A 27909-nucleotide genomic window follows, 5' to 3' on the forward strand; every position below is an offset into this window, starting at 1 on the left:
GCCCCTCTCTCGGCCCGGGTCGCCCCCTCCTCCTTCCTGGCGCTGCCCCTCCTCGGTCCCGCCCCCCGCGCCGAGTTGGGAGCGCCGCAGTGGCCGCTGCCTGCACCGCCCGGCCCCGGAGCCGCCGCTTTGCCCGCTTGCTGGGCACGATCAGAGCGCCGCGCGCGTCGCCAGCCCCGGCTCTTCGGTGCTAGTCCACTGCCGGCCTCGGGGAGCCCGGCCGCCGCCCGGGCCAGGCAGCTCCGCTCTCGGACAGCCGCGCTCCGCGTCACAGGAACTTAGGCAGGACCCCAACAAGACCGTGCGGAGCTGCATCTGGAGCCCCGCGGCTATGCCCTGTGCTTCCCTCCCTGCCGGCCGCTCGTTCTGCGTCCCGGCCCGGCCACCGACGGCCGCGCGTTGAGATGACTTTCCGCGATCTCCTGAGCGTCAGTTTCGAGGGACCCCGCCCGGACAGCAGCGCAGGGGGCTCCAGCGCGGGCGGCGGCGGGGGCAGCGCGGGCGGCGCGGCCCCCTCGGAGGGCCCGGCGGTGGGCGGCGTGCCGGGGGGCGCGGGCGGCGGTGGCGGCGTGGTTGGCGCAGGCAGCGGCGAGGACAACCGGAGCTCCGCGGGGGAGCCGGGGAGCGCTGGCCCGGGCAGCGACGTGAATGGCACGGCGGCCGTCGGGGGACTGGTGGTGAGCGCGCAGGGCGTGGGTGTGGGCGTCTTCCTGGCAGCCTTCATCCTTATGGCCGTGGCAGGTAACTTGCTTGTCATCCTCTCAGTGGCCTGCAACCGACACCTGCAGACTGTCACCAACTATTTCATCGTGAACCTGGCCGTGGCCGACCTGCTGCTGAGTGCCACGGTACTGCCCTTCTCGGCCACCATGGAGGTTCTGGGCTTCTGGGCCTTTGGCCGGGCCTTCTGCGACGTGTGGGCCGCCGTGGACGTGCTGTGCTGCACGGCCTCCATCCTCAGCCTCTGCACCATCTCCGTGGACCGGTACGTGGGCGTGCGCCACTCACTCAAGTACCCAGCCATCATGACCGAGCGCAAGGCGGCCGCCATCCTGGCACTGCTTTGGGTCGTAGCCCTGGTGGTGTCCGTAGGGCCCTTGCTGGGCTGGAAGGAGCCCGTGCCCCCTGACGAGCGCTTTTGCGGTATCACCGAGGAGGCGGGCTACGCTGTCTTCTCCTCTGTGTGCTCCTTCTACCTGCCCATGGCGGTCATCGTGGTCATGTATTGCCGCGTGTACGTGGTCGCGCGCAGCACCACGCGCAGCCTCGAGGCGGGCGTCAAGCGCGAGCGAGGCAAGGCCTCCGAGGTGGTGCTGCGCATCCACTGTCGTGGCGCGGCCACGGGCGCCGACGGGGCGCACGGCCTGCGCAGCGCCAAGGGCCACACCTTCCGCAGCTCGCTCTCCGTGCGCCTGCTCAAGTTCTCCCGTGAGAAGAAAGCGGCCAAGACGCTGGCCATCGTCGTGGGCGTCTTCGTGCTCTGCTGGTTCCCTTTCTTCTTTGTCCTGCCGCTCGGTGAGTGACCCCTCTCCCACCGGCCCCTCCTGTTCTCCCTGAGCCTATGGCGGTGTCCTCGTGGCACCCAGACTTGGGCGACCCCCACCTGAACCTGGAAAGTTGGCTTAGCAAGTCCTGAGTCTCCTAAGAGGCAGGTGTGCATGCACCATTTTGTGGAGTGCCAAAGAGAGGGTCTTCATCCTCGCCAGGTTTGTTTCACAGGCTTCTAACTTTTCTGTCCTTCCCTTCTTCTCTTCCAAGCCTTGGGCTTATGCTGCTGGCCCCTCTAAAAATAAAACGTCTGTGAAAATCTGGGCAGGCATCTGCCCATATGTGGTCGGCAGTGTGTGTGTCCCCCTACAGATCCCCCTCCCTGGAGGTGGGTGCACAGAGTGGGTGGGCCTCCATGTGTTCATTCACGGGCAGCGAGCCCTGGCCAGTCAACAGGTACGTTAGCAGATGCCAGAAGCCACCCGCTTTTCCCCAGCACTCATTCAGTTTGGAAGCTGGCCCCATTTTGAGACCCTCCCCAGCTGTGTTTTTGAGTGCCCTGGGCTCTCATTTCTGAAATCCCCTCTTGGAAAGGAAGGAGGTTGTGTAGCGATGAGAAGCACAGGGATAGGGATAAATTATCAAACGGAAAGTTCATATTGTTAATCGTTATTTCTTGAGCTTACTGAGTCCTTGAGCTCTTCCGGGGAACTTTCCTGCTTCTTTCACAAGCTGCCCTGCAGTCCTGGGAGGTGGGCAGCTGTTTTCAGAGGCCGCCTTCTACCCCTTGAGGCCTCTCTTGGAAGCCCCGGGTCTGGGACTGGAGGCTGGACCAGTGCAAGGAGTAGAGGGGGAAGAGCATCTCTGGGGACAAATTTGCCGGGAGTCAGATCCACCCATGGCTGCAACCTCCGCAGGCCCAAGCTGGGCCTTCTCTGCCTTTCCCAGGCCTGGACCCTTCCACACTGCCAGGCTGAGTCAGGAAAGAGACAATGGCCTCCTTCCTGTGCCCCCGAAAGCCCTTTCCACACTGCAGCCACAGTGAACTTTATATATTATAAATTAGATGTGTCACTCTCCTATTAAAAGCCCTCAGTGCTTTCCCACTGTCCTGAGAACAAAATCCAAACTCTCTATCATCACCTATGAGAGGGTGACCTTCAAATGCATTGTTGTCCAAACCAAAATAGGACACTATGAATATTTACACCGGGACCACAGGCTAGAACTGGAGCCATGCAGACATGTGGTCCCCCTTCCTACAATGGAGATCTCAAATGAGAGCTGTCTCCCTCTCTGCCCTCTCCCCCTCTGCCCTCACGGCCTTGCCGCTTCCCTCTGCTCTGGGTTCCTCCCCTCTGACCCTTCCCGGGTTTCTTGCCGGAGCCCATGCCTGTCCTCAGGCCTTTGCACTTGCTGTTCTCTCTGTCTTCACTGCCCTTCCCAATCCCTCCTGGCCAACTCTATCCTTTAGGTCTTAAATGTTCCCTCTTCAGAGGGACCTTCTTGGACCCTTGACCCTCAGTCGTGTCCTTGTTTTCTCCCTTGAAGCACAAGGTTCTCTTCCTTCACTAGATCATCGGTCGTAATTACATCTGTGTGCTGCTTGGTGTGTTTCTGGAACTGGCCCAGAAGCTGTGTGAGGGCAGGGCGGTGTCACCTGGGTCATCACTGAGTCCACGGCACTCAGCACGGTGCCTGGTATGTGGGGAGCAATAGAGAGCACTGCAGTGGGGACTACAGGCTCTGGCGCCAATCCCAGCTCTGCCTCTCTCCTGCTAGCTGTGTAACCATGGGCAAATCCCTTAACCCCTCTCTGCTTGCTTTTTTATCTATAAAATAGAGAAGAGGTGATGGTAATAATGCCTATCTATAGGGCCATCGTGGAAATGTAGCTTTTGTAGTGGATACTCAATACGGGGTAAGAAATGAATAAGTAACCCTTGAAAATCAGCCAGCCAAAGGTTGTTGCAGGGATGGGGCAAGCAGCTGAACCTAAGCAACACACTAGGAGAAGGAGGTAAGTAAGCAGGGAGGAAAAAGTTGGTGCCCACCCCTTTAGACACCCAAGCCCATCCCCCAGGCCCATCGCCCCAACCCCTGCTCCAGCCTTGCCCAGCTGTGCTGGGCTCCTGGGTACCCTCATTCAACCCCTGCCCCTTGGTTCACACTGGGCCCCTGTAGGGAATGCCCGACCTGTGTAGAATGCCAGCTCCCTGTTTTTTTTTCCTTTTAACTTCCTTTAAAATTTTAGTTTAATGCACAAATAAGGAGAAAACAATAACGCAAGAATCCACATACCTGTAATCACGTATATTGAACAGATGTTAACGTTTTGCCATATTTGCCTTAGACCCCTTCCTCTCTCTTTTCAAATAAATAGAACAAGCCATAACTAGATCCCCTCCTCCTGTCCCTTCCTCTTTCTCTCCCTGCCTCCCCAGAGATAAATCTGGAGTTTATCACTCTTATACAGATGTTTATACTCTTGCTACAAACATCTGTATCCATAATAATATATTGTTTTGTGTGTCTTCGAGATTTATATGAATGGCACCATGCCATGCATATCATCATTCTTCAATTTGCCATTTCACCCAACATTATGTGGCTGAGATTTATCCATGCTGGGCCATTTTCACAGCAGTACATTTGAGAGTATTCCACAGTGTGCTGATCCTGCTGAATGTTAGGTTTTTCTACCTCTTCCTTGTTCCAATCAACACTGCAAAAGGCCACTGCTTTCTTTGAGGTCCACATCACGTGACTCCCTCTTCCAGGAAGTCATCCCTTAGTTTCCATGACCTTTGCTCCTTGCTGGCACACACAGCTCTTTCTCAATCCTTACATTTCTGCTGTGCCTCACATGTGATGTAGGGAATTGGGGGTGGAGGAGGCCCTACCTCCTCCTTCCTAATGGTCTGTGCTGCACCAGGCTTCTCAAGGCACCTTTCCGAGTGCCTCAGAGCAGGGCCGAGGGACACTGGTGAAGCTGAATTGAGTTGAATCTGGCAATGATGAGCAAACAGGACAGAGGCCAAACAAGGAAACAAAATATTGCGATCTGCCCCAGTATGGCTTGGAGGGCAGAAGCAGCAGAGAGGGAGGGCAGAGCCCATTTGGAGCAGGAGGGGTCTGAAGGTTGTGCAGGAAGGAGAGGGGGCCAGGAGGTCCTGACACCCCCAGCATGAGGCCCAGGCCTGGGAGGAGGGATACGCCTTTAAAGGAACAGGGAACACTGAGCAGCAACTTTTGGGGGAAATCCCAGGGGCTGGCATTTGTTGGTATGGAGGTACCAGGTATGTGGTAGGGGATAGAGAACATTGGAAACTTGGATGCAGGGATCAAAGACTGGGATGGTTGCAGGAGCATGGGGTGCAGTCTCCCAGAAAGAGGAGGGGAGAAAAGAGAAGAAAGGATCTCAGGACAGAGCTTCGGGGAGCATTAATGTTGAAAGACCCAAAGGAGGCAGAAAAAGAGGCAGCCAGGAGGAGCAGGATGGCTGTTGAGGTGGTACCTGCCTTCTTCCACGTCCTGATCACCACACCAGCTGTGACAAGCACCACAGATGGAGAGATTGAGAAACAATGTGTATGCCAGCAAGAAATGGGCCCACCTAGGCCCTGGAAGTAAAGGCACCCAGTAGGGCCACAGCAGACTGGGGTGCCCTCACTCACACTTCCGTACACAAAGCCAGGTGGTAGCAGCAGCCACAGTGGCCTGGAGGGCATCAAGAGCCTCAGGGAAGGGCCTGGAGTCCCAGAGGAACATTGGCACTGTGAGCCATGGGCTGTCACCTGTAAACCTGGAATGCTGTGGTCAGGCCAGAGAGGCAGCACCACAGGCGGGCTGTCCTGAACTGTGGGGGCATCTAAGGACCCAAGTCACTGGCTGGGAGAGACTGGGACACAGATGTGGGCACCTAAAATCCAGAGAATCCCAGAGAGTAGCTGGGGATCATCCCCCACACTTCCAGCTGCCCCACTTCCCCTGTGAGGACAAACTGCAGGGCATGTCCCCAAGGCAGGCAGAGGGTCACCGAGCACCTTAGACCTCAAGTGCCCGGATGCTGCGATTTCAGGGAGCAAGGCCAGGGAGGGCAGCACCGGCTCCTCTGGGACCCCCAGGAAGCTGCTGGTGCGGGAGGTGCGGAGGTGCATGTAGAACGCCCCTTGCCTAGAGAGAGGGGAGGGCACCCTCCTGCCGCGTTCCGTGGTGATGTCCAGTTGAGCCATCTGCTCCGTGCATAGTGACCCACGACAGTCCTGTTCCCTGCCTGTGACGGGGGGGGGGGGGATAGCTAGTAGTGCTCCACTTTCAGTCAGAGGTGCTCCACTTTGGAGATGGAACGTAGGGATACCAATCCCCGGGGCCTATGGAGGAGGCGCTCTTGGCAGCCCCGCCCATGCCAGGTACAATCCCCTACCCTCACCGCAGCAAGCTGGTGCAGAGCTGGGTGCCATGGAAAATCACAGGGAATTGTCTAAATCTGCCCTCCTCAACGGGATCCTTCAGCCGGATGCCCTGAGGAGCCCAGACTTGCAGAGTGAGTGTGGGAGGGGCCGCAGTGAGAGCCTGCTGCCTGCGGACTTCCAGGGAGGACCCAGAGAGAGGGGGCGTGGCTGCGTCGTTGGGACAGGTGGGCCTGTTGGAAAAGTCCCTGATAAAAGCCTCTGCAGCCTCTGCGCAGAGACACTTCGTGCGAGAATCCCCTGACCCTAGAGGTCTAGGCCAGTTGTGTGGTGTAGAATGCAGATTATCCTCCCTGTGGGTGTGAGGGGTACCGGAGGGGGTGGGGAAACCCTGCCCCAGGCAAGCACCCACCTGCAGAAAAGCTTCCTCCTCTCCCAAGAGCCTCCAGAGGCCGTGTCCCTCCTGCCTGTTTTCATGGCGGCAGCATCTCACTGCGTTTGGCTTTGGGCTGCCTGGCAAGTGTCCCCCAGCCATGCCCAGAGGTGGACTGTCTGCTGAGACCTACGTACACACACAAACACACACACACGCCAGCCCCACCCCTGTCATTCCTAGTGACCACTCACAGACCCCAGGCCTTCAATCCCAGCTCTCTCCTGTTGGACAGGTCACCGAGCATCACTGACCTCCGCCCTCCAAATGCCATCCACTCAAAGCAGCCCAGAGACTCACAGCAAAGGGCCCCCTCTCAAATGCACCTCAAGGCATACAAGCTGGGCAGAGGCTCTGATATCAGAAGTCCCAGGACAGCCCAGCCAATGTCCCACTCCAGCCATCTGAGAGCCACACCTGAGCCTCTCTCGTATCTTGTCAGTCTGTGCTCTGTGGCAGTGCCTGTGTCCCTCACCACCCCCAGACTTAGATGTCCCATGTATTCCTGAAACACTCTGCATGAACTTTTATCACAATGCACTGTAATTGTCAATATTCAGATATGTATCATGAAGTGTGAGGGCAAAGGGAACTACACATATGTAGGCACAGGAGTAGCAGTATTGCTGGGTTGCTATGTGGTTTGGGAGACCAAAAATGTGTAGCCTATGAGAAGAGGGGTCAAGAGATGAGGCCAGATGCCGGCTGCAGGAGAATGGATAAATAAACCATGTATTCATAGACTGGACCACTGTACAAGGAAAAATAGCAAACTACTGATGTGCACATGGATGAATTTCATGGATGTTTACACCGGACAAAATAAGCCAGATCTGAAACTAAAAGTGTACACTTATGATTCTGTGTAGATGAAGTTCAAAAACAGGGGAAACTTATCAATGGTGATAAAATCCAGGATAGTGGTTACCCACCTGTGTGTGTGCAGTGAGCGTACTAACTGGAAGAGAATGCTAGAAAACTTTCTGAAGGGCTGGGACAGCTCCATACCTTGACCTGGGCAGTGATGACATTGGTGCCTGCATATACAAGGCCATCAGGCTGTGTGCTTCAGACACACATGCTTTCTAAATTTAACTGTCTACATGTTATGCCTTCGTTATAGCTAGAGAGAAGGCAGGAAGAGGCAGGAGGGAGACTGTGAGCCATGCTTAGTGATTGGTGTCCAGGCTGGAAGGCATACTTTGGTGGCCCCATGTGGAGAGTGGATTATGCATATGTCTGAGAGTCGGCCAGGTGCTAAAGGACTCATCTCCACAGGCTGCCTGAGGTTGTGCAGGAGTCTGTGGATGAAGGGGAGACGCGAGGGGTGCTTTGTGGTAGGTCCTCAGTAATGGCATCATTGTCACCTGCCCCAAAAGCCTGAAGAAAGGGCTGGCATTACATCTCCTGTCTGTGCTTTTGTGGCACCTGGCACATAATAGGTGCTCAGTAAATGTGTGCAGAAGAAGGAAACAGTAGAACCCATGTTCTATTCCCATCCTGCCGTGCCAAGGGTCTGGGTGGCAAAGCACAGCCCTCCATTTATTTATTATTTTAATTTTCTTTTATTGTGGCAAGAGCATGTAGCATGAAAACTACCCTCTTAACACACTTTTAAGTGTAAATATCATATCATTAACTATCGCACACTGTTGCATATCAGATCCCTAGAACTTATCTATCTTGCCATACCGAAACTTTATGCCCGTTGATTAGCAATCCCCAATTTCCTGGCCCCCTTTCTCCCTGGAAACCACCATCCCACTCTTTGAGTCTATGAATTTGAGTATTTTAGAGACTCCCATACAAGTGGAATCATGCAGTATTTCTCCTTCTGTGACTGGCTTATTTCGCTTAGCATAACAGCCCTCTATTTAAAGACAACTCTTCTTATCTGTCATGGGTTGGGGGTGATTCCCCATTTTTGTGACCTAAAAAAAATCTTTAACAGAACAGTTAATATTTATTGAGTGATTATTATGAGTAAACAATGAGCTAGGGTTGGGGTTTTTTCATGTTTTTATCATGGAAAGTTTCAAACACATACATTGGTAGAAAGAACCCCTGTTAGTATAATGAACCCGTGTGTACCTGTGACCCAACTTCAACCCAAAAGCTAACCTCGATTCTTTCCATCCTCACCCACTTTCCCATCACTCCAGATTATTTTGGATTTTTTTTTTATTTTTTTTATTTTTTTATTTTATTTTATTTTATTTTTTGAGATGGAGTCTCTCTGTCTCCCAGTATGGAGTGCAGTGGCGCAATCTCAGCTTACTGCAACCTCCACCTCCCAGATTCAAGTGATTCTCCTGCCTCAACCTCCCAAGTAGCTGGGATTATAGGTGTGCACCACCATGCCCAGCTAATTTTTGTATTTTTAGTAGAGATGAGGTTTCACCATGTTGGCCAGGCTGATATCTAAATCCTGACCTCCGGTGATCCACCTGCCTCGGCCTCCCAAAGTGCTGGTATCACAGGCATGAGCCACTGTGCCCGGCCAGTGTAGATTATTTTGAAGAACATCCAGATACGGTATCGCTTCATCTATAAACCCTTCAATGTATAGTTCTAGGAGATAATAACTGTAAAAAAGGGCCACAATCCATTATAACACATAAAATAAAATCATTTAATATCATCAAATATCTACCTAGTGTTGAAATGTTGCTGTCTGCCTCGTAAATTTTTGGTTGGTTGGTTTGAAGCAGAATCCACAGAAGGAGCACACATCACATATGGTCAATTTGCCTACTAGGTTTCTTTACTTGGGAAGCCTCCACTGCTTTTTTTTCTTTCCATTTATTTAGTGAAGAAACCAGATTGTCCCCAGGTGTATCCCACAGTCTGGAGTTTGCATCTCCACAGTGCCATTTAACGTGTCCCTCTGTTCCCTGTCCTTCCTGGGTGCAGGTTTGGTCTGGCAAGAATTCTTCTCTTTTGTGATGTGAAGACTGACCAGAGTTCATGTGCTGTCAGCCTGCTCTGTCCATTACAAAGTGACCCATCAGCCTTTCACCCGTTGGTTTTGGCAGCCATTGACCAATGGCCTGGACCCATTATATCACTGGGGCTTGAAGTAGGGATATTCTAATCCTGTCATTCCTTCTGCATTTATTCACTAGCATTCTAAAATGATTTCACCACTAACTATTTGGTTTAAATAGAATCTGTACAGCAAAGGCAGGGAAGATGTTCAATATTCCTCTTTATTTATCAGAGAAAGAGTCAGTTCTCTAGCATTCTTTCCAGACGTGACCACTGAGGCTGCTTTAGTACCATGGTAATGTCATTATTTTTAGACATCCTTGCTGTTCCAGCACATCACAGACATCATTGTTTTGGGCTTGGCCAGTGGGTACTCCTTCCAGTTGGCTTCAGAGATGTTTGGCAGAACCTGGAGCATCTTGAGCTCTTCTTCACTTTCTGGTCTGATAAGATGCTTCAGGCTCAGCTTGCATTTTTTTCTGCCCTAGACCTGGAATTAGCCATTTCTCTAAAGAGCCCTAGTCTCTTTAAATGGAAGATGACTGTGTGAGCTGTTCATTGATACTGAGTTGGTCACTGATTCAATGGACAGATCTAGGAAATACATTTTATTTTCGGTAGAAGAAAAACACAACACTGTTGGGGGCTTCTGTCCTTGGGCATATATTCCTCCTCCACCTCCCCTGAAGATCTTGTCCTCTGCCCAGCTCCTGCTGATATGTTTGTCCCAAACATCTGACGAACTGTTGATCACCCTGCTCCATTCATTAAAGATCTGGGCATCGGAATCACACTGTTTTTTCCCCACTCCCACCCCTACCCTGGTCATCAGTGTGACTCCACTGTACTGAGGATGACCCATGATGACACTCTGGCCTTGAGACTACAGTGACCTTCCCCTCCTCCTCTCCTCCAAGGCCTATGCCCTGGTCCATGTGCCCATTTTAATCTCCCTCCCCCAGAATTCTCGGCGAAGCTCTTCCTCCTGAGTCCATCTGCTCCTGTCCTCCCTGCTTGGCTCCCATTACACCTGCTTATCAACCCCAGCCTTGACCAAGCCTTCACCTTCCTGCCCTCACCTTGTCTCCCAGTCGATTATGCATCCCTTCCTCAGCCAGCTCCCATGATCTGTCGCCTCATCCTCTCTTGCCGTCTTTAATTCCCTCACTTCCTCCTAATTCTGTGAGCCCCAGATCCTGAATTACACCATTCCTCCCTATGATGTCCTGGTAAATTTTTACAATTGGCTCTGAGATGGAGGCTGATTTATAGCGTCTGCCTATTTTCATGGTGTAAATATTCCAAAGAGAGATCACAGCATTTCTGAAATTGTAGCAAACTAGTGCAAACCAAGGTCTAGCTGAGCACTTGCTGGAGAAAAGTCACACTTTCCATAGTCAGGCTGCTGCCTCGACACAGCCCTCAGGGTCTCCCCAAAAGTCCTGCAGATTCTCTGTGAGCTCTGACTCTCTAGAGCTCAACCCTTTTTCCTTTCTAAAGAGACTTACTCTTTCAGTTACTCCTCAAATGTCTTTGTCTCCCACCTGTCTCCTGTCCACACACACAGCACATTGACATGTCCAGAGCTTTCTTAAAGATTCTCCCTCAACCCGTGGACCCCTTTGTCCTCAGCCTTCCCCCACTTAGTGCTGTAGTCTTTCATATTCTTTGCTACTTACCCTCTTAATCTTTTTTTTAAAGATTAATAGCTGCTTTATTTTATTTTATTTTATTTGTTTGTTATTTTTTGAGACAGAGTCTTGCTCTGTCGCCCAGTTTGGAGTGCAGTGGCATGATCTCTGCTCACTGCAACCTCCGCCTCCCAGGTTCAAGTGATTCTCCTGCCTCAACCTCCCAAGTAGCTGGGACTACAGGCGCCCACCACCATGCCCAGCTAATGTTTTAAATTTTTAGTAGAGATGGAGTTTCACCATGTTGGCCAGGCTGGTCTCAAACTCCTGACCTCAAGTGATCTGCCCACCTTGGCCTCCCAAAGTGCTGGGATTACAGGCTTGAGCCACTGCACCTGGCCGACCCTCTTAACTCTTAAAAGAATATCCTGTCAGCTGGGCGTGGTGGCTCACACCTGTAATCCCAGCACTTTGGGAGGTTGAGGCCGGTGGATCACCTGAGGTCAGGATTTTGAGATCAGCCTGACCAACATGGCGAAACCCCATCTCTACTAAAATAAATAAATACATACATACATACATACAAACAAAAATTAGCCAGGCACGGTCGCATGCACCTGTAGTCCCAGCTACTTGCGAGGCTGAGGCAGGAGAATCGTTTGAACCTGGGAGGCGGAGGTTGCAGTGAGCCGAGATGGAGCCGTTGCACTCCAACCTGGGTGACAGAGCAAGACTCCATCTCAAAAAAAAAAAAAAAAGTCCTGACATTGTCTTGATTAGAACACCTTTTTCCACCTGCCACATGCATCAGCCCCACTCAGGGTAGCTCCTGCCATTCTCACACCTGCCCCAGAGCTAAGGGCACACACTTCCCTGGATCTGCCTTGGCACTGTCACCGGAGGCTGCCAGATCCTCACATTCAGAGGGCTCTTTTTACTTTCTTTCTTTCTTTTTTTCAAGAGACAGAGTCTATCAGAGCAGAATAATGGAGTGAAATTTTCGTTTTAATTGTTTTTAAAGAAAGAGACAGGGTCTTACTCTGTTGCCCAGGCTGGGGTGCAGTCATATGATCACAGCTCACTGCAGCCTCCAACTCCTGGGCTCAAGCAGTCTCCCACATCTCAGCCTCCCTAGTAGCTGAGACCACATCTGGCTAGGGGTCTCTTTTAAGTCCTTTCATTCACTCCTGTATATCAGTTTGTCCCTCTCCCCTTTCTTCTTATGATCCTTAATATCTCTCTCCCATCCCCATCCTGGTCCTCTGGCTGCTCCTTCTCAGCCTTCCTCGGAGACCCCTCTCCCCTTCAGATCCACATTTCCAGACAAGCCCTCTTCAGCTCCAGCCCCAAGTCCAGCCGCTAAGGTGCCAGCAGCCCCTCAGACAAACTGTATTCATTTCCTGTTGCTGCTGTAACAAATTACCATAAACTGAGTGGCTTCAAAGAATATATTACCTCCCAGTTCTGAAGGCCAGAAGTCCAAACATCCAAGCCTCAGCAAGCCACGTTTCCTCTGGAGACTTGGGGAGAATTCCCCTTCCACCTTCTAGAGACCACTGGATGCCTCGGCTCGTGGCCCTGCCTCCATCCATCCGCAGAATGGTCCGACTGCCGCTTCTGTTGCCACCTCTCCCTCTCTGGCTCTGAGCCTCCTGCCTCCCTCCTTCCTGTCTGAGGAGTCTTGTCATTCCTTTGTGCCCACCTGGATCCTCCAGGACAATCTGCCCATCTCAGGATCCCTGTGCCATGGAAGGTGACATTCACAGGTCTGGACGTCTTGGGGGCATTATTCCATCTACCACACTCCCACACCCCAGCCACACTGTCCTCCTCTTCTAGGCCCACCTTTCTGCTTCTCCCCCTGAGCCTGCCACTCCCCGCAAATTCTTCATCTTGGCAAATGGCATCTCTGTCTGTCCTCTGGAGTCCAAGCCAGGAACCTGAGCATCAGCCTCAGCTCCTCCTCATGCCCCACTCAGACACTCCGACCTCCCAAACATCCCTCAGTCTGTTTTGTTTTTCCCATTCCCATTCTCCCACCTTAATTAATTAATTAATTAATCACAAACACATATATCCTGCGTGCCAGGTGCTGTTCGAATCATTTTATCCCCCAACAGTCCTATGAGGCAGATGCTAGTAGCAGCCCCATTTACAGATGAGAAAACTGAGGCACCAGAGAGGTTGAGTAATATGACCAAAGTCCCCCCAGCTTATAAGCGTCAGATCCAGCATTGTAACCCAACAACTTTGGCCCCAGAGTCCATGTTATTTCTTGCCTGGGTCAGAGGTCGGGCTGGGGCCAGGGTTAAGGGCCGTAGTTAGAAGCCACGTGTTCAGCTTTCCATCTCACCGAAGCCCAAAGCCCCTACACACATCCCCCAGGCTCACTTCCATGTCTTGGATACTGGCCACGAGGGGATCTTGAGGACTGCCATGGGACATGGCCCCTTCCTGCATGGCCCGATCCTCTCCCAGACCCTGGCAGATCCCCAAAGTCCCTGAGGAAGTCTCTGAGTCCCTAAGCCCATCTCTGCCCCCACCTGAGCCCAGGCCTGCCGTGCACCCCCCAGCCCCGCCATGCACCCTGTGCATGCTGGAGGGTAGGACTTCCCTCACTTTGCAACTGGTCACCTAGGAGAACAGGGTCTTGAGTCTCTGAAAGCCAGTGTAGAGCCCAGTGGGCAAAGCCCAGGCGGCTCAGTGCTGGGACTCCCAGACAGCACAGCCACTGCCTGAGAACCTTCTCTCCCCTACTATTAGTGCTGCTCTGCTCACACCCAGGAGCCATTTGTCAGTGTGGCCCCAGAGCCGAGAGGCTCATGCTTGGATCAGGGTCCAGCCTGGCCGTGGGGCAGAACTGCAGCCTGGGTCACTCAGAGCTTGGGTGTGGCCATTCCGAAACCACAAATCAGGAAATAAGTGAGTTAAGAAGTGACAACAAAGAGGAGAAAGAAGGGGGAGAAAGATGGAGTGTGGGAAGAGAGAAGGAAGAAGAGGAGGCAAACAAAGAGTCAAAGAGAAATGGGTGGGGCGTGGTGGAGGCCTAGAGGAGGCAAGAGGATGTGGGACAGGCCTGTGGCTCATCTCCCTAACTTGGGCTCCATCAGGCAGCCTCCGTTGCTCTAGGAACTGCCCTCCCTTCACCTGCCCCTCAGCTACAGAAGGGAGTCAGGGGCCAGCCCCAGGTAGCTCAAGGATCCCAAAGCAAACACAAGGGCACAGAAGGACTTCTGACCTACACCTGGTGCATCTCAAGTGAGAGGACCCTGTCAGTTACCTCTCACCACAGAAAATTGGTGATACAAGGAAGGCAAGAGACTTGGCTTGGCACAGCAGGCCCCATGGTGCCCTCGACTCACCCCTTCAAGTCTTCACAATCCATCTGAGATCTGGACCGTATCCAGGTCACCTCCTCCTGACAGGTTTCCATGATTGTGTCCCCTTCAAAACGGCCTTATCTCTTACCACTCTCCTCTCCTCCCGTTCTCCACTTTGGCAGTCCTAACTTCCTGGGTGTCTCTCCAACTTGTCAGGCACCCTGCTGCCTCAGGGCCTTTGCACATGCTTTTCCCTCTGCCTGGAATTTTCTTTCCTCCAATAGATGCGTGGCTCACTCCCTCACAGGGTCTTCAGGTCTCAGCTCAAGTGTACTGTATTAGAGAGGCTTGCTGACCCTTTATAATGTAGCAAAGAGGCCTGTGAACGACAGAGGTCCCAGCCTTTCCTGGGGAGGGCTGCTACTGAGCTCCAAGATTTGGGCCATTGCGTGAGCAGCTGAGCAAACTGGGGGAGAGGAAGGGAGTCTGGGACTGGGAATTCCTTCTCTTCTAGCCCTGGGAGGAGACTGAATATCTAGAAGGATGGGGTGTTTTTACTCCTCTGTATCTCTGTGGCCAGGGGAATGGCTTACTATGGATAGAAAAGTCCCAGTGGAGGAGAGGGTAGGAAGATGGGGGAGGCTGAGGTGCAGCCTGATATTTCATGGTCGTCTACAAGTTATGGAGCAAGGCTGGCTGTGAATTCTGTCAATCTGCCAAGAACAAGTTCCTTCTGGTGATGCCAAAAGAGTGCTATTAATCACACAGTCCGCCCCTTGACTTCAGCGCCGTCTGTCCTCAGCAAGCCTTGGCCAGTCAGTTGCTCGACTCCAGCCATGTCCCTCCCTGCCTTAGCAGCATCTCAGCAGCTCCTGCAGGCCTGGCCATTCCTGTTCCTTAGGAAAACGGACTGGCTTATGATAATCCGGGCTGTAAACAACCGCCTGCTTCAGTTTCCCCAGCAATATGTGGGCCAGGTCGGCCCAGCCAACACGCCAGAGAGTGGCTTTTCTTGCTGACACAGGAGAGGCCCCACTTCTTCTGACCAGAGGATGCACAGTCCCCCAAACGTTAGGTTAGATTCCTGACATGGGCACCCCAATACAGGGAATGGGGAAGGCAGGCTGGAGCAGCCCAGCCAGCTGGATGGCGACTCGCCACATGGGAGAACAAGAACAAGAAACAGAGAGGAGCAGGCGGGAGTGCTATTTTTGGCCGTCTCCTCCCTGCGTCCTTACTGGGTCTCCTCAGAGGTGGGTTCATGCAGCCATGCTCACCCCTACCCCACTGCAAGTCTCCTGTTGAATGGGGAGAAATGAACACAAACGTACACACTCAGGTCCCACCTTTCCCCAGCAGGGGGCAGAAGAGTGATGATGGCCATTAAGGGCTAATCCCTGGCCCCAAGGTTTTGGGGAATCAAGCAAAAACACTTGAAGACATGTCCATGCGCTGACAAAGAATGTCTTGGGTCGGGTTCCCTAGAAGCAGAGTTTGAGATGGGGCTTCTTCTTGAAGGATTTTGTTTTTTTTTTTTTTTCTAACAGATATCATGGTGCTGGGTGATCTTTTTTCTTTTCGAGACACCGTCTCAAAAAAAGGCAGGTACATGCAGCCACCTGCATAGTGGCTGCATGTACCCACCTCTGTTGCCCAGACTGGAGTGCAGTGGTGCAATCATAGCTCATTGCAGCCTCAACCTCCCATATTCAAGTGATCCTCTCACCTCAGTCTCCCAAGTAGCTGGGGCTACAGATGTGCACCACCACACCTGACTAATTTTTATATTTTTTTATAGAGATGGAGTTTTACCATGTTGCACAGGCTAGTCTGGAACTCTTGGGCTCAAGAGATTCACCTACTTCAGCCTCCCAAAGTGCTGGTATTTATGTGCGTGAGCCACCATATCCAGCCTGGATGATTTTTTTTAAAATAAATATTTTATTTTATTTTTTAGAGTCAGGGTTTCCCTAAATTGCCCAGGCTGGGTTTGAACTCCTGGGCTTAAGCAGTCCTCTCGCCTCAGCCTCCCAAGTAGCTGGGACTACAGACGTGCACCACTGTGCCCAGTTAGGAATTTTTTGAAAGAGGGATTTCAGGAGACACCTGTGACGGAGGGCAGGAAGCCAGAGGGGAAGAGCTAAAGCCAGGATGTGGTTGAGGCAAAGCTTGGCCTTAGCCCAACCCCACAGGGATCCCTGGTGCAAGAAAGGCAGAACAGGACTGTGCTGAGGCAAGGGGCCCAGCCTTCTCTATCACCACACTGGCTGTCATTGGCTGCAGGCTGTCCCCTTGGGAAGCAGGTGTCATGGATCCAGTTGAAGTAGCTCCCACTGACTGAGGGCAGTTGTCCAGAGAAGGCGCAATGGCCAGCCTCTGACAGCAAACACAGCACCTGGGGGGCCCTGGGCAGGGCACCAACAGCACCTGACTTCAAGCCCAAAAGAGACTTTGTGAGCAAAGACTTGAAGGAGGTGAAAGAGATGGCCAAGCAGCTCTCTGGGTTCCTCCCAGGAGTCTGGGGTCATTCTGATACTCTCTCCAGCTAGCAAGCCCCACCCCAACCCTTCTGAGCAGTCTGGATGGATAGACATGGAGCTGAACCTGATGTGGCAGGCCCTGCAAGGCGCCCTTGAGGACATGCAGGCCAGCAAATGCCACATGGCCTGGTGTAAGCAGAATGAAGCGTGCTCCAAGCACACACGCTCCAGAAGCCGCTATCACCCCCTCAAACCCCAGCAGAGTAGGCAATCACAGGAACATCCTTGGAGAAGGTTCTAGGCTGAGCCGAGGCTGAGCTCCAGGGGAAATGCCCCCTATGGAGAGAGGAGGAGGACTAGCCTCCTCGATAGACCAGCCTTGTGAAAACCCAGAGGCTGCCGGGCGTGGTGGCTCATGCCTGTAATCCCAGCATTTTAGGAGGCCGAGGTGGGTGGATCACCTGAAGTCAGGAGTTCAAGACCAACCTGGCCAACATGGCAAAGCCCCATCTCTACTGAAAATACAAAAAATTAGCCGGGCGTGGTAATGGGCGCCTGTTTTCCCAGCTACTTGGGAGGCTGAGGCAGGAGAGTTGCTTGAACCTGGGAGGCGGAGGTTGCAGTGAGCCGGGATCACGCCATTGCACTCCAGCCTGGGCAAGAGAGCAATACTCTGTAAAAAAAAAAAAAAAAAAAAAGACAGAAAGAAGGAAGGAAGGAAGGAAGGAAGGAGAAAAGAAGAAGGAAGGAAGGAAGGAGAATGGAAGAAGAAAGGAAGAAGAAAGGAAGACAGAGAGAGAAAACCCAGAGGTGGGATGGGCTCACCGCTGGTGGGGCAGCTACCAGGAAGAACAAAGGGAGTGGCTGTGCCTCCTGACCCCAGTGCCCCTGGAAGCCCAAGGGGAGTTCTGTTTCTATGTTTAAGTGACATCAGGAGAGGACCAGGAGCTTCAGGACTAGACCAACTCAGATACATGTCGTGACCCTAAGGGCTACTTGCTCTCTGGGTAACTAGAATCGTTCTGCAAAGCGGGATGCCATGAGGATTCATTGAGAACTACATAAAAGGCCCAGCACGGTGCCTAGAAGGTACTGAACACTCGGAAAACATCAGCTCCCTTTTCCTTCCTCTGCACATTAGAAGCCACCTATTCAAGTGCCATTTACTTGTTCATTCAACAGATATTTCAGAGTCCCTGCTTCGTTTGAGTCAGGCACTTGTGCTAGAGGCTGGGATAAAAAGAAAAACATATTGGACAGTGCAAAAACATGCCTTTTAGAAAATTTCTCAGGCCAAACACAGTGTCTTACTCCTGGAATCCCAGCACTTTGGGAGGCCGAGGCGGGAGGATCACTTGAGGCCAGGGTTTCAAGACTAGCCTAGGAAACATAGCAAGATCCTGTCTTTACAAAAAAATAATAATAATAATAACAATTAGCCAGGTGCAGTGGCACGTGCCTGTAGTCCCAACTAATTGGAAGACTGAGGCAAGAGGCTCACTTGAGCCTAGGAGTTCAGTGAGCCATTATTGCACCACTACACTCCAACCTGGGTGACAGCAAGACCCAGTCTCTAAAAACTTAAAAAAGAAAAAGAAGGAAGGAAGGGAGGAAGGGAGGAAGGGAGGAAGGGAGGGAGGGAGGGAGGGAAATTCCATCCCTGCCTTCAAGAAACCAAGAGTCACATAGAGTAGATGGAGCAATAGCAAATTGTTTGAACCTGTAGTTACATGGGAAAGGACAGCTGAGCCAGGCTGGGTGGGGAGACACCTGACCTGGGGCTGCAGGGACTGGGGGAGGAGGCTCCTGGGAGCAGCAAGTCCTGGCAGAAAGGCAGAAGAAGCCCAGCTGTGGGAGGATCTGCTTGGGGCTTAACGTGACTGAATTTGGAGGAAGGCAGGACAAAGACAGCACTGGCCCTAGAAACGTTGTGTTTCCTTGTGCGCAGCAACATGTTTCGATTGATTCCTCTGAGCCACCGGAAGCCACTGACAGTTTTCAGAAGGGAAAGGAGAGAAACCAGCTTTTAAGGAAAAGTCTCCCAGCAGCTGTGTGCAGAGTGGAAAGGATATGGGCTGAGGCCAGGGGCTGTGAGACCAGGGGCTGTCAGAGGCTGCTGTCGCCACCTAAGCAAAATGAAATGACAGAGCAAGCCAAGGCTTAACGAACATGGTGAAGTGCGGGGAACCTGCTAAAAAGCACATCTACCGCACAGGACGTGGTGACCAGTTGGATGTGTAGGAGACAGAGGAGGGATTCATTCAGCAAACTCAGCAAGTATTGTGCACCTGCTGTGTGCATGATATGCCTGTGAGGTCTTCTCGGCAATGGGAATGCAGCACCAAGCAAAACAGACCCCGGCCCCACCCCAGGGATGTTCGTTGCAGGGAGAGAGACAATAGACATATGAATCGTGACTCAAATAGGACACGAGGTGACAAGTACCATGAGGCACAACAGAGCAAGCTGAGCCAGGCAGGGAGCACAGAGTTGGGGGATATTGCAATTATAAAGATGAAGTCAGCATGATCTCATCACAAAGGTGAGGGTGTGAATCACGTGGATATTGGAGGAAGAAAATTCTGGGGGAAAAGTGCAGAGGTCCAAGGTGGGTGTGCATCTGGCATGTCCAAAAAGCAACAGGGAAGGCAGTGTGGCTGGAACAGAGTAGGCAGGGGAAGGAGAGGAGAGGAGAGATTTGGGGGCACATGTTGAGCTGTGTAGGTCATAGGCTCTTGCCAGGAAGAGGCAGATGAGCTGTTGGAGGGTTCTGAGCAGAGGAGTGACATGACCAGTCTTTTAAATCTTTCTAACTGCCAGGTTGAGAAAAGATTCAGGGGGCAGGGGCACAAGCAGTGAGGGGGCTGCTGGATTCATCAAGGCAAGTGATGATGGTGTCTCAGACAGGGTGGGAGGGCACATTGAGGGTGGGTGGTTGAATTCTAACCTCGTCTGCTTCCTCTCTGCCCTCAGTCACTGCATTCTGTCCACACCAACCTTGTCATCATTCTGCAAACATACCAGGGCCACCTCAGGGCCTTTGCACTTGCCGTTTCCTCTGCTGGAATGTTCCTCCCCAGATCTCCACATACCTCATTCACTCACTTCATTCAGCTCTTTACTTAAACGTCACGTTCTCTTCAGGACTTTCCTGGCCACCTTATCCAGAATTTATACCGCCACTCCCAGCCACATATCACAGGCACATTCACCTCCTATCTTCCTTCCCACTTCATTTTTTTCTCCTAGTATACCTTTACCCTTTGATACCTTTACATTTTCCTTGTTTATCCTGTTTATTTCCTGTCTTCCCCAATGAAATGTAAGCTTCATGAGGACAGGATAAGTGTGAGATCCACTAGACACCCAAATGGAGATGTCTAGGAGGCAGCTGGATCTATGAGTCTAGAGAATTAAGGAGAGAAATCTGAGCTGTAAAGTCAATATTTAACACCGTGAGCCTGGATGACATTGACAGGAGAATGCAAAGACAGGAAACTGCAAGACTAAATGAGGCACTCCTACATTTTAGCAGTGAGGATGTGAGGAAGGAGCAGCAAGGGAACTGACAAGGAGTAGTAAAAACCAAGAGACTGCCATCCTGGAAGCCACAGATGAGATGAGCGGCACCCAGGAGGATGAGGGCAGTGTCCGCAGGTTGAAGGCCTGGGAGGGGTGGAACATGTGGGGTAAAGCATCAGAGCAAAGAGTGAGGGTCAGGTGGGGACGAGGAGACTGTAGGTGAGGGCTGGAGAGGTGGAGAGAACAAGGTGGTAGCCAGGGAGCCAGCAGAGAGGCAGCAGCTATAACCAAGGCAGGCTCATGGGCGGCTTAAGGATCGAGGGCTCCACCATACAAGTAGGGACACTAACCTTGGGTGGGAGGAGATATCCCTTCCTTACCAAAGAAGATGAGAGGTGAGGAAGGCGGGGCGAGTGCCTAGTTTCTGTGGCCTCTGCTTTCCCTGTGAAACAGGAGGTAAGATTAACTGCTCCGGAGAAGAAGGGGCAGGCTGCAAGGCTTGGAGAGAGGGGTAAAGATTTGGTATAGGAAAGGCTACACTGTAGGTAACTCTGTTTCCTCTTTATTTCACCTTTTAAGGCTAAGCTCCCCACACCATGCTTGGCACATAGTAGGTACCTCATACATTCTTGGACTCTTTGTATCACACCTTGCACCTCATCCATTTGGCTGCCAAATCCCCCCAACTTTGGCTGCCAAATCCCCCCAACTTTTTGGCTGCCAAATCCCCCCAACTTTGCGCCACCTCCTTAATGCCACCTTGATCAACACTCCCATCATTGTCTACCTACAATGCAGTAAAGAGCCATACAGGAAAAGGGAGAGAGCTGGAAGAGGACAGGAGCCTTGATCACTGGAAATATGCGACAGAGAGCTGAGGTCAGAGACCCCAAGCGTGTTCAGGGAGTGCTCCAGAGTCAGGATCTGGCTGGATGAGTCTCCCTAGATCCAGAAGGATGAGGAGGTGGGGTGGTGGAAAAGAGAACAGTTGAGGTGCTGGTGAGTAGGAGTCTCAGCTAAGCAGAGAAGGAGATGACAGGAGTAATCCAAGGAGTTGGCAGGAGGTCAAAGTACAGATAAGGAAGAGAGAGAGAAGGCAGGAAGTTGCACTCAGTGGCTAATGGGTTTTAAGTGAAGAAGTGAAATGCTCAGGCTTGTATTTTAAAAGGATCCCCAGCTGTGTATAGAGAGCAAGCTTTGGGGGCACAAGGCAGGAGCAGTAAGCCTGCTTAGAAAGGCACTGCAGGGGCCAGGAGCAGTGGCTCATGCCTGTAATCCCAGCACTTTGGGAGGCCAAGGCCGAGGCGGATCACCTGAGGTCAGGAGTTGGAGACCAGACTGGCCAACATGGTGAAACCCCCATGTCAAAAAAAAAAAAAAGGAAGGAAGGAAGGAAGGAAGGGAGGGAGGGAGGGAGGGAAGGAAGGAAGGAAAAGAAAGAGGCACTGCAGGTAGACAACGATGGTAGCCTGGACTAGGGTAGTAACATGAAAGTGATACAAAGTAGAGGGGACTTAGGAGCCAACAGGAGTTGGTGATGGCTGAGCTGCAAGATGCGATACACAGAAAAGAGTCCAAGAATGTATCAGGTACCTACTAGATGCCAAGCATGGTAGGGGGAGCTTAGCCTTTACAGGTGAAATAGACAGGAAATTGATCATTACCTATACTGCTCTAGGCACTTAAAAGGGAGTGTGATGTTCTGCGGGTGGGAGAGGAGTAAAATAGCTCAGCTGGGTCAGGAGCAGGTGGCGTAAGAGAGACTTCCAGAAGGAGGTGCCACTGGAGCTGGCACTACCAGATATAGAGGAAGGGCATTCCAGGATAATCATGTGCAAGAGCCTAGAGGCAAAACTGGGGAGCCCCTTGTGGCCAGAGTGCAGCATGACTCAGCATGGCCACTTGGCTGTTGCACATGAAGACAGAGGACTGCAGAGAGACACTGGAGCCACAAGAGAACAAGACCCGTGAGCCACGTGCCCATGCTCAGGGGTCTTGGGGCAGTTCCCCATTTCACACGCATGGTATGCCACAGCGAAGGAAATGCCCAGTTGTCGTTCTGACTCCCAGAGATCCCTGCATGAGGCTGTGGGCCCATGAGAGAATGCTGAGGGGTGCAGCCAAGAGAGTGGGCAAGTGCAGGGAGGTGTAGGTGGTGGATTGGAGCACTGTGGGCAGAGGCGGGTGTGAAGTTCAGACCTGCCATCTGTGAGCAGAACAGGAGAAGTCTCTTGAGAGCCACTGCCTGTGGAATCCGGAGCCCAACGCACAGATTGTTTGTATTTCCAGGCAACATGTCTACATGTAGTGGGCAGAGAGCACGTAAAACAAAGCTGTGGCAGATGCCACTGGTTCCCCACCCATCTCCCCCAGAGCTTTAGTGCATGAGGGCCAAATTCTGTTGAAGCACCTGCCTGCATTTCTTTGCCCAGGGACTTCTCTGCACACTCATGTGGCAGACAGAAAGTGTGGAAAATTAACACCAGAGGGAGCAGCCCAAACAATGACTGATGGGAATGGGCGTAGAAATACCCCACCTCCCTTACCCTACTGGTGTGAGAACACTGAGGTTTGTCCTCTTCATAGCCACCCGGAGCTACCCCATTGCCCATAGTGATCAATAACTTGATAACACACATTTTATTGGTTTCCTTCTCTTCCCTGTCTCTTTCTCCCACTCCACTCAAGCTGTTTTATTTATCTCCCAAATTAACAACTTGTATTTCTATTCTTGTCAATCTGCTCTGGGAGAGCCCAAAGTTAGACAAAACCTCAACAGGATACAGTGGGAAAACCTTGGAGGTTAAAGGCTGAGTTTGTATTACAGCTCCTTCTCGTGTAAGGACTTCCCTGCTCACAGCAGACTTCAGGTTGATTGAGCATAAATTACCACATTAATGTTTACGTGACCTGGCCATACTACAGTATACCATGTTGCCCACCAGTCTGAATAAAAACCATGCAAATAACAATGCCCTCTGGCCAGCTTCAGGCTCACCACTGAAAAGCATAGTCCACTGATTTGTCATCCTGGGCTAAATATAAAAGAATTGTAGCCTGAGTCAGAAGGCTATTTTCAGCACTCTGTCTTACTTCGCAGCCATTGAGCAATGCTGTTCTTGAGGGCCACTTTCCTGGAGGCTGAGGTCAACACTAGTGGCCGCCACATTCCAGGGACGGCCCAACCCCTCTCCCAGGGAAAATAATCTCCTTCACACATCCTGACTGATGCACCAGTGGCCCCTAAACCCACTAGGTCTCAGCTGCTGTTTCTGGCCACTCTCCAGAGCTAGAAACTGGGTCCCTTCCCAGATCTGAGGTCTCTTCACTCAAAAGCCACAGAAATGGGGGTAAGTAATAGATACTAATAGGCCAGGCACAGTGGCTCACACCTGTAATCCCAGCACTTTGGGAGGCTGAGGCAGGCAGATCACTTGAGGTCAGTAGTTCAAGACCAGCCTGGCCAACATGGCAAAACACTACTACAAATACAAAAATTAGCTGGGTATGATGATGCACGCCTGTAGTCCCAGCTACTCAGGAGGCCGAGGCAGGGGGATTGCTTGAGCCTAGGAGGAGGAGGTTGTAATGAGCCAAGAGCGTACCACCGAAGTCCAGCCTGGGCGATGGGAGAGAAACACTGTCTCAAAAAAAAAAAAAAAAAAAGAAAAAGTAATAGGTACCAATACTTTTTAAGAACCTGCTAAGTGCTGGGACCTAAAATATATGAATCTTCACAAAATTCCTTCTAGAAAAATAATATTAAAAGAAAAAAAAGTAAGACTTAGATGGGCCAGGCACAGTGACTCACACTTGTAATCCCAGCACTTTTGGAGGCTGAGGCAGGTGGATCACAGGTCAGGAGTTGGAGACCAGCCTGACCAACATGGTGAAACCCCGCCTCTATCAAACAAAAATTAGCCAGGCATGGTGGCGTGTCCCAGCTACTCAGGAGGTTGAGGCAGGAGAATTGCTTGAACCCAGAAGGCGGAGATTGCAGTGAGCCAAGATCGCACCAGTGTCCTCCAGCCTGGGCGACAGAGCGAGACTCCATCTAAAAAAACAAACAAACAAACAAACAAACAAACTTAGATGGCCACATAACTTGCTCAGGGCCACATGACCAAGGTTTGAGAAGCCTGTGCCATGATGCTATGGGACCCTCCTCTTCCCCTGCGGTGGCTGTTAGCACCAGAAACTGTCCCTGTATAATGGGAGGAGAAGTGATCAGTAAAGTTAATAATCCCCAGGTCGAAGAGAGGGGAACGGTGCCTCTGCCTCCTCAGTAGGGATCCCTGCTCTTTTTTCTTTGAAGGCAAGAGGAAGAGAGAGAATGTCCCATAATTTGTCAAGGACGTCCCCACCCCTGGCCTGCTTGGTCTCACAGGCACCTGCAGCCTCTATCCAGGAGGGAACACCCCTGGCCCCCTGCTCTCTTGCCCCTACTGTTGCTGAGGGTAAGTGAGGGTGAAAGAGTGGCCTCTGCTGCCTGGATCGTACCTTTGCATTTGGTCACGTGCCTTTCTGGAAAAATGACCCTTTCTGGGTCCATGGTAGGGATGTCAAGGGAGATGTTTGTGGAAAGGAGGGTCTTCCTGGCACAACTCAGATCCTAGTGTCCCTGCCCCATCCTACCTGGCACTCTCCTTTTTCAAAGCCATCCCAGGAGCCTTTCCTGACCACTTCCACTGGAACAGCCCCATTGCCCTGCATTTCAACAGCCCATGAGCAGTGTGTTTATGGAGGCTTAATTCCAGGCTCTATCTCTCACCTACTTAAAAATATTCACAGCTTGTAAGCATCCACAAAATGAAAGCTGAACTTCACAGCATGTAAGCCCCTTCACTGTTTGTCCCAAATGAGATTTTCTGAGTTTCTCCTATAGGATATTCCCAGGACCCAAACTTGGTATTTTCTTGCCCACCTGTCCCTTCCACTTGTAATACCCTCTGCAATGCCTCATCCTGGCTGACTCTTGTACATCCTCTAAAACCCGTAAGCTACCTGTGAGCCTGTGGCTGCCACCCTACATGCACACACAGCAGCAATGGGGAGCTACAATGGGGGTTATGTCCTGTTAAACCTGTCATAAATTGAAAATATCATAGGTCAAAATGCATTTAATACATATAACTTACCGAACATCATAGCTTACCCTAGTCTATCTTAAACACACTCAGAATACTTATATTCACCTACAGTTGGGCAAAATCATCTAGCACAAAACCTATTTTATAATAAAGTGTTGCGTATCTCATGTAATTTATTAACTACTATATTGAAAGTGAAAAACAGGACGGTTGTTTGGGTACTTGAAGTATGGTTTCTACTGAACGCATATCACTTTTGCACCATTGTAAAGTCAAAAAATTAAGTCAAACCATCAAAAGTCAGGGACTGTCTACACTGAGCACCACCATCATCACCCCACCTGCATCTCAAAGATATTGATTCACATACTAGCTAGGAAATAAGGGCCATGTGTAATGCCTCCTCATGTGTGTGAACCCAGCACAGCACCTGGCAGGGAGCAAACCTTGGCCAACATTTAATTTGAAGGTTCTTACCCCTTTTTGTTGCAGACTACTTAGGCACCTAGGGAAGCATATGGGTCCCTTCTCAGAGTCACGCTTGCAAAAGCATAAAACAAAATACAAAAGATTACAAATGAAACTGATTTTATTGGAAAAGCCATCAAAATATTTTTACAGGAAATGCGTGACTTGGTAATGAATATGCTTCTGCATTAAGGTATTACATAACAAGATCTAGTTCAATTGTTCTAGGATCATTTGTTGAAAAGACAAATGAAAAGACTACCCTTTCTCTATTGAATTATCTTTGTACCTTTATCACAAATAAATTGACTCTGTGGGTCTGAAAAAAAAAAAAACAAGATCTGTGGTGCATTCTAATGACTGTCACTTCCCAAAAGTGAGCATAGAGAGTATTTCAAAACATCTGCAACAACTGAAAGTGAAAGGAAAGTATCTGTGGGGACTGCTAATATTCGTTTGAATCATATTATCAATTAAAGAAAAAAAGCTTTTAAAAATTAACATTAGTTTTATTTAGAAGTATTATTGAGGACTATAGACTAAGCCCTGTAGCCCAGCCCTTCAGAGAGGTTATATCAGACTGCTCCAGCACAGTATTTTAATCTACTGTTTATATATAGGTGGTGGGGGTTCCATATGTACAAAATTATATTGAACTTGTTCAGAAGTTCTATTAAAGCAGAATTATATTGAGTTTGGGGTGTAAGAGTATATCTGTTCATAGCAGGATAATTACTAACCTAGTCAGACGTTATCTTCTGTGTAGGAAGAGGCAAGAACTAGGGTCATTTATCATTTCAGGAATATAGTGACTCAGACAAGAGATGTGGCAGGGAGGCGGGGGCATATGTTCTATCCTATTTTATCTTCAACGCATCTTTCCAGAGAGCCGTACTTTGTCACAGAGTCGGGGACTTTGTGAAATTATGCTGGCACGCAGAAATGAGCAAACATGGCTATGTTTGTTACTTTGTCTCATAATTCGAAACTGCCAATATTGAACCGGTTTTGAGCTACAAATACAGCAATTGCACTTGGTTTTGTCTAACTACTCTGGTTTGTTGCCTACATTCATTGAAGGTAATCTTCAATATCAGGTAGAGGTGAGTGAAAACAATTATTATTTTTCTCTATCCAAGTTCATGGACCTCCTGATTTACAGCACGGATCCCTTGAGAACTCCTAGTCAATGACTCAGCCAAGGCTACTGAAGGATCTCCCCTTTGCGCCCAGATCCGCCTGGCCTCCCCCTCCCCAAGCAGCTAACCAGTATCGGTCTCTGCTCCCTACAGGCTCCTTGTTCCCGCAGCTGAAGCCATCGGAGGGCGTCTTCAAGGTCATCTTCTGGCTCGGCTACTTCAACAGCTGCGTGAACCCGCTCATCTACCCCTGTTCCAGCCGCGAATTCAAGCGCGCCTTCCTCCGTCTCCTGCGCTGCCAGTGCCGTCGTCGCCGGCGCCGCCGCCCTCTCTGGCGCGTCTACGGCCACCACTGGCGGGCCTCCACCAGCGGCCTGCGCCAGGATTGCACCCGGAGCTCGGGCGACGCGCCTCCCGGAGCGCCGCTGGCCCTCACCGCGCTCCCCGACCCCGACCCCCCAGGCACGCCGGAGATGCAGGCTCCCGTGGCCAGTCGTCGAAAGCCACCCAGCGCCTTCCGCGAGTGGAGGCTGCTGGGGCCTCTCCGGAGACCCACCACCCAGCTGCGCGCCAAAGTCTCCAGCCTGTCGCACAAGATCCGCGCCGGGGGCGCGCAGCGCGCAGAGGCAGCGTGCTCCCAGCGCTCAGAGGTGGAGGCCGTGTCCCTAGGCGTCCCCCACGAGGTGGCCGAGGGCGCCGCCTGCCAGGCCTACGAATTGGCCGACTACAGTAACCTGCGGGAGACTGATATTTAAGGACCCCAGAGCTAGGCCGCGGAGTGTGCTGGGCTTGGGGGTAAGGGGGACTAGAGAGGGAGGCTGGCGTTGTTCTAAGAGACCCCGTGCAAATCGGAGACCCGGAAACTGATCAGGGCAGCTGCTCTGTGGCATCCCTGAGGAACTGGGTGGAGCTTGAGGCTGGAGCCCTCGAAAGGTGAA

The 27909-nt window shown here is 51.4% G+C and overlaps 1 protein-coding gene across 1 annotated transcript; it reads left to right on the forward strand.

Annotated features, from left to right (window-relative positions):
* ADRA1D (adrenoceptor alpha 1D) lies at nt 1–27821 on the forward strand. Its single transcript, XM_002798210.4, has 2 exons — nt 1–1515; nt 27125–27821. The coding sequence occupies exons 1-2, from the start codon at nt 405–407 to the stop codon at nt 27724–27726; spliced, it is 1713 nt and encodes a 570-aa protein (XP_002798256.4). The 5' UTR covers nt 1–404; the 3' UTR covers nt 27727–27821.
* The last annotated feature ends 88 nt before the right edge of the window (nt 27822–27909 follow it).

This window comes from Macaca mulatta, chromosome 10 (genome assembly GCF_049350105.2).
Source record: "Macaca mulatta isolate MMU2019108-1 chromosome 10, T2T-MMU8v2.0, whole genome shotgun sequence".
Lineage (NCBI taxonomy): Eukaryota > Metazoa > Chordata > Mammalia > Primates > Cercopithecidae > Macaca > Macaca mulatta.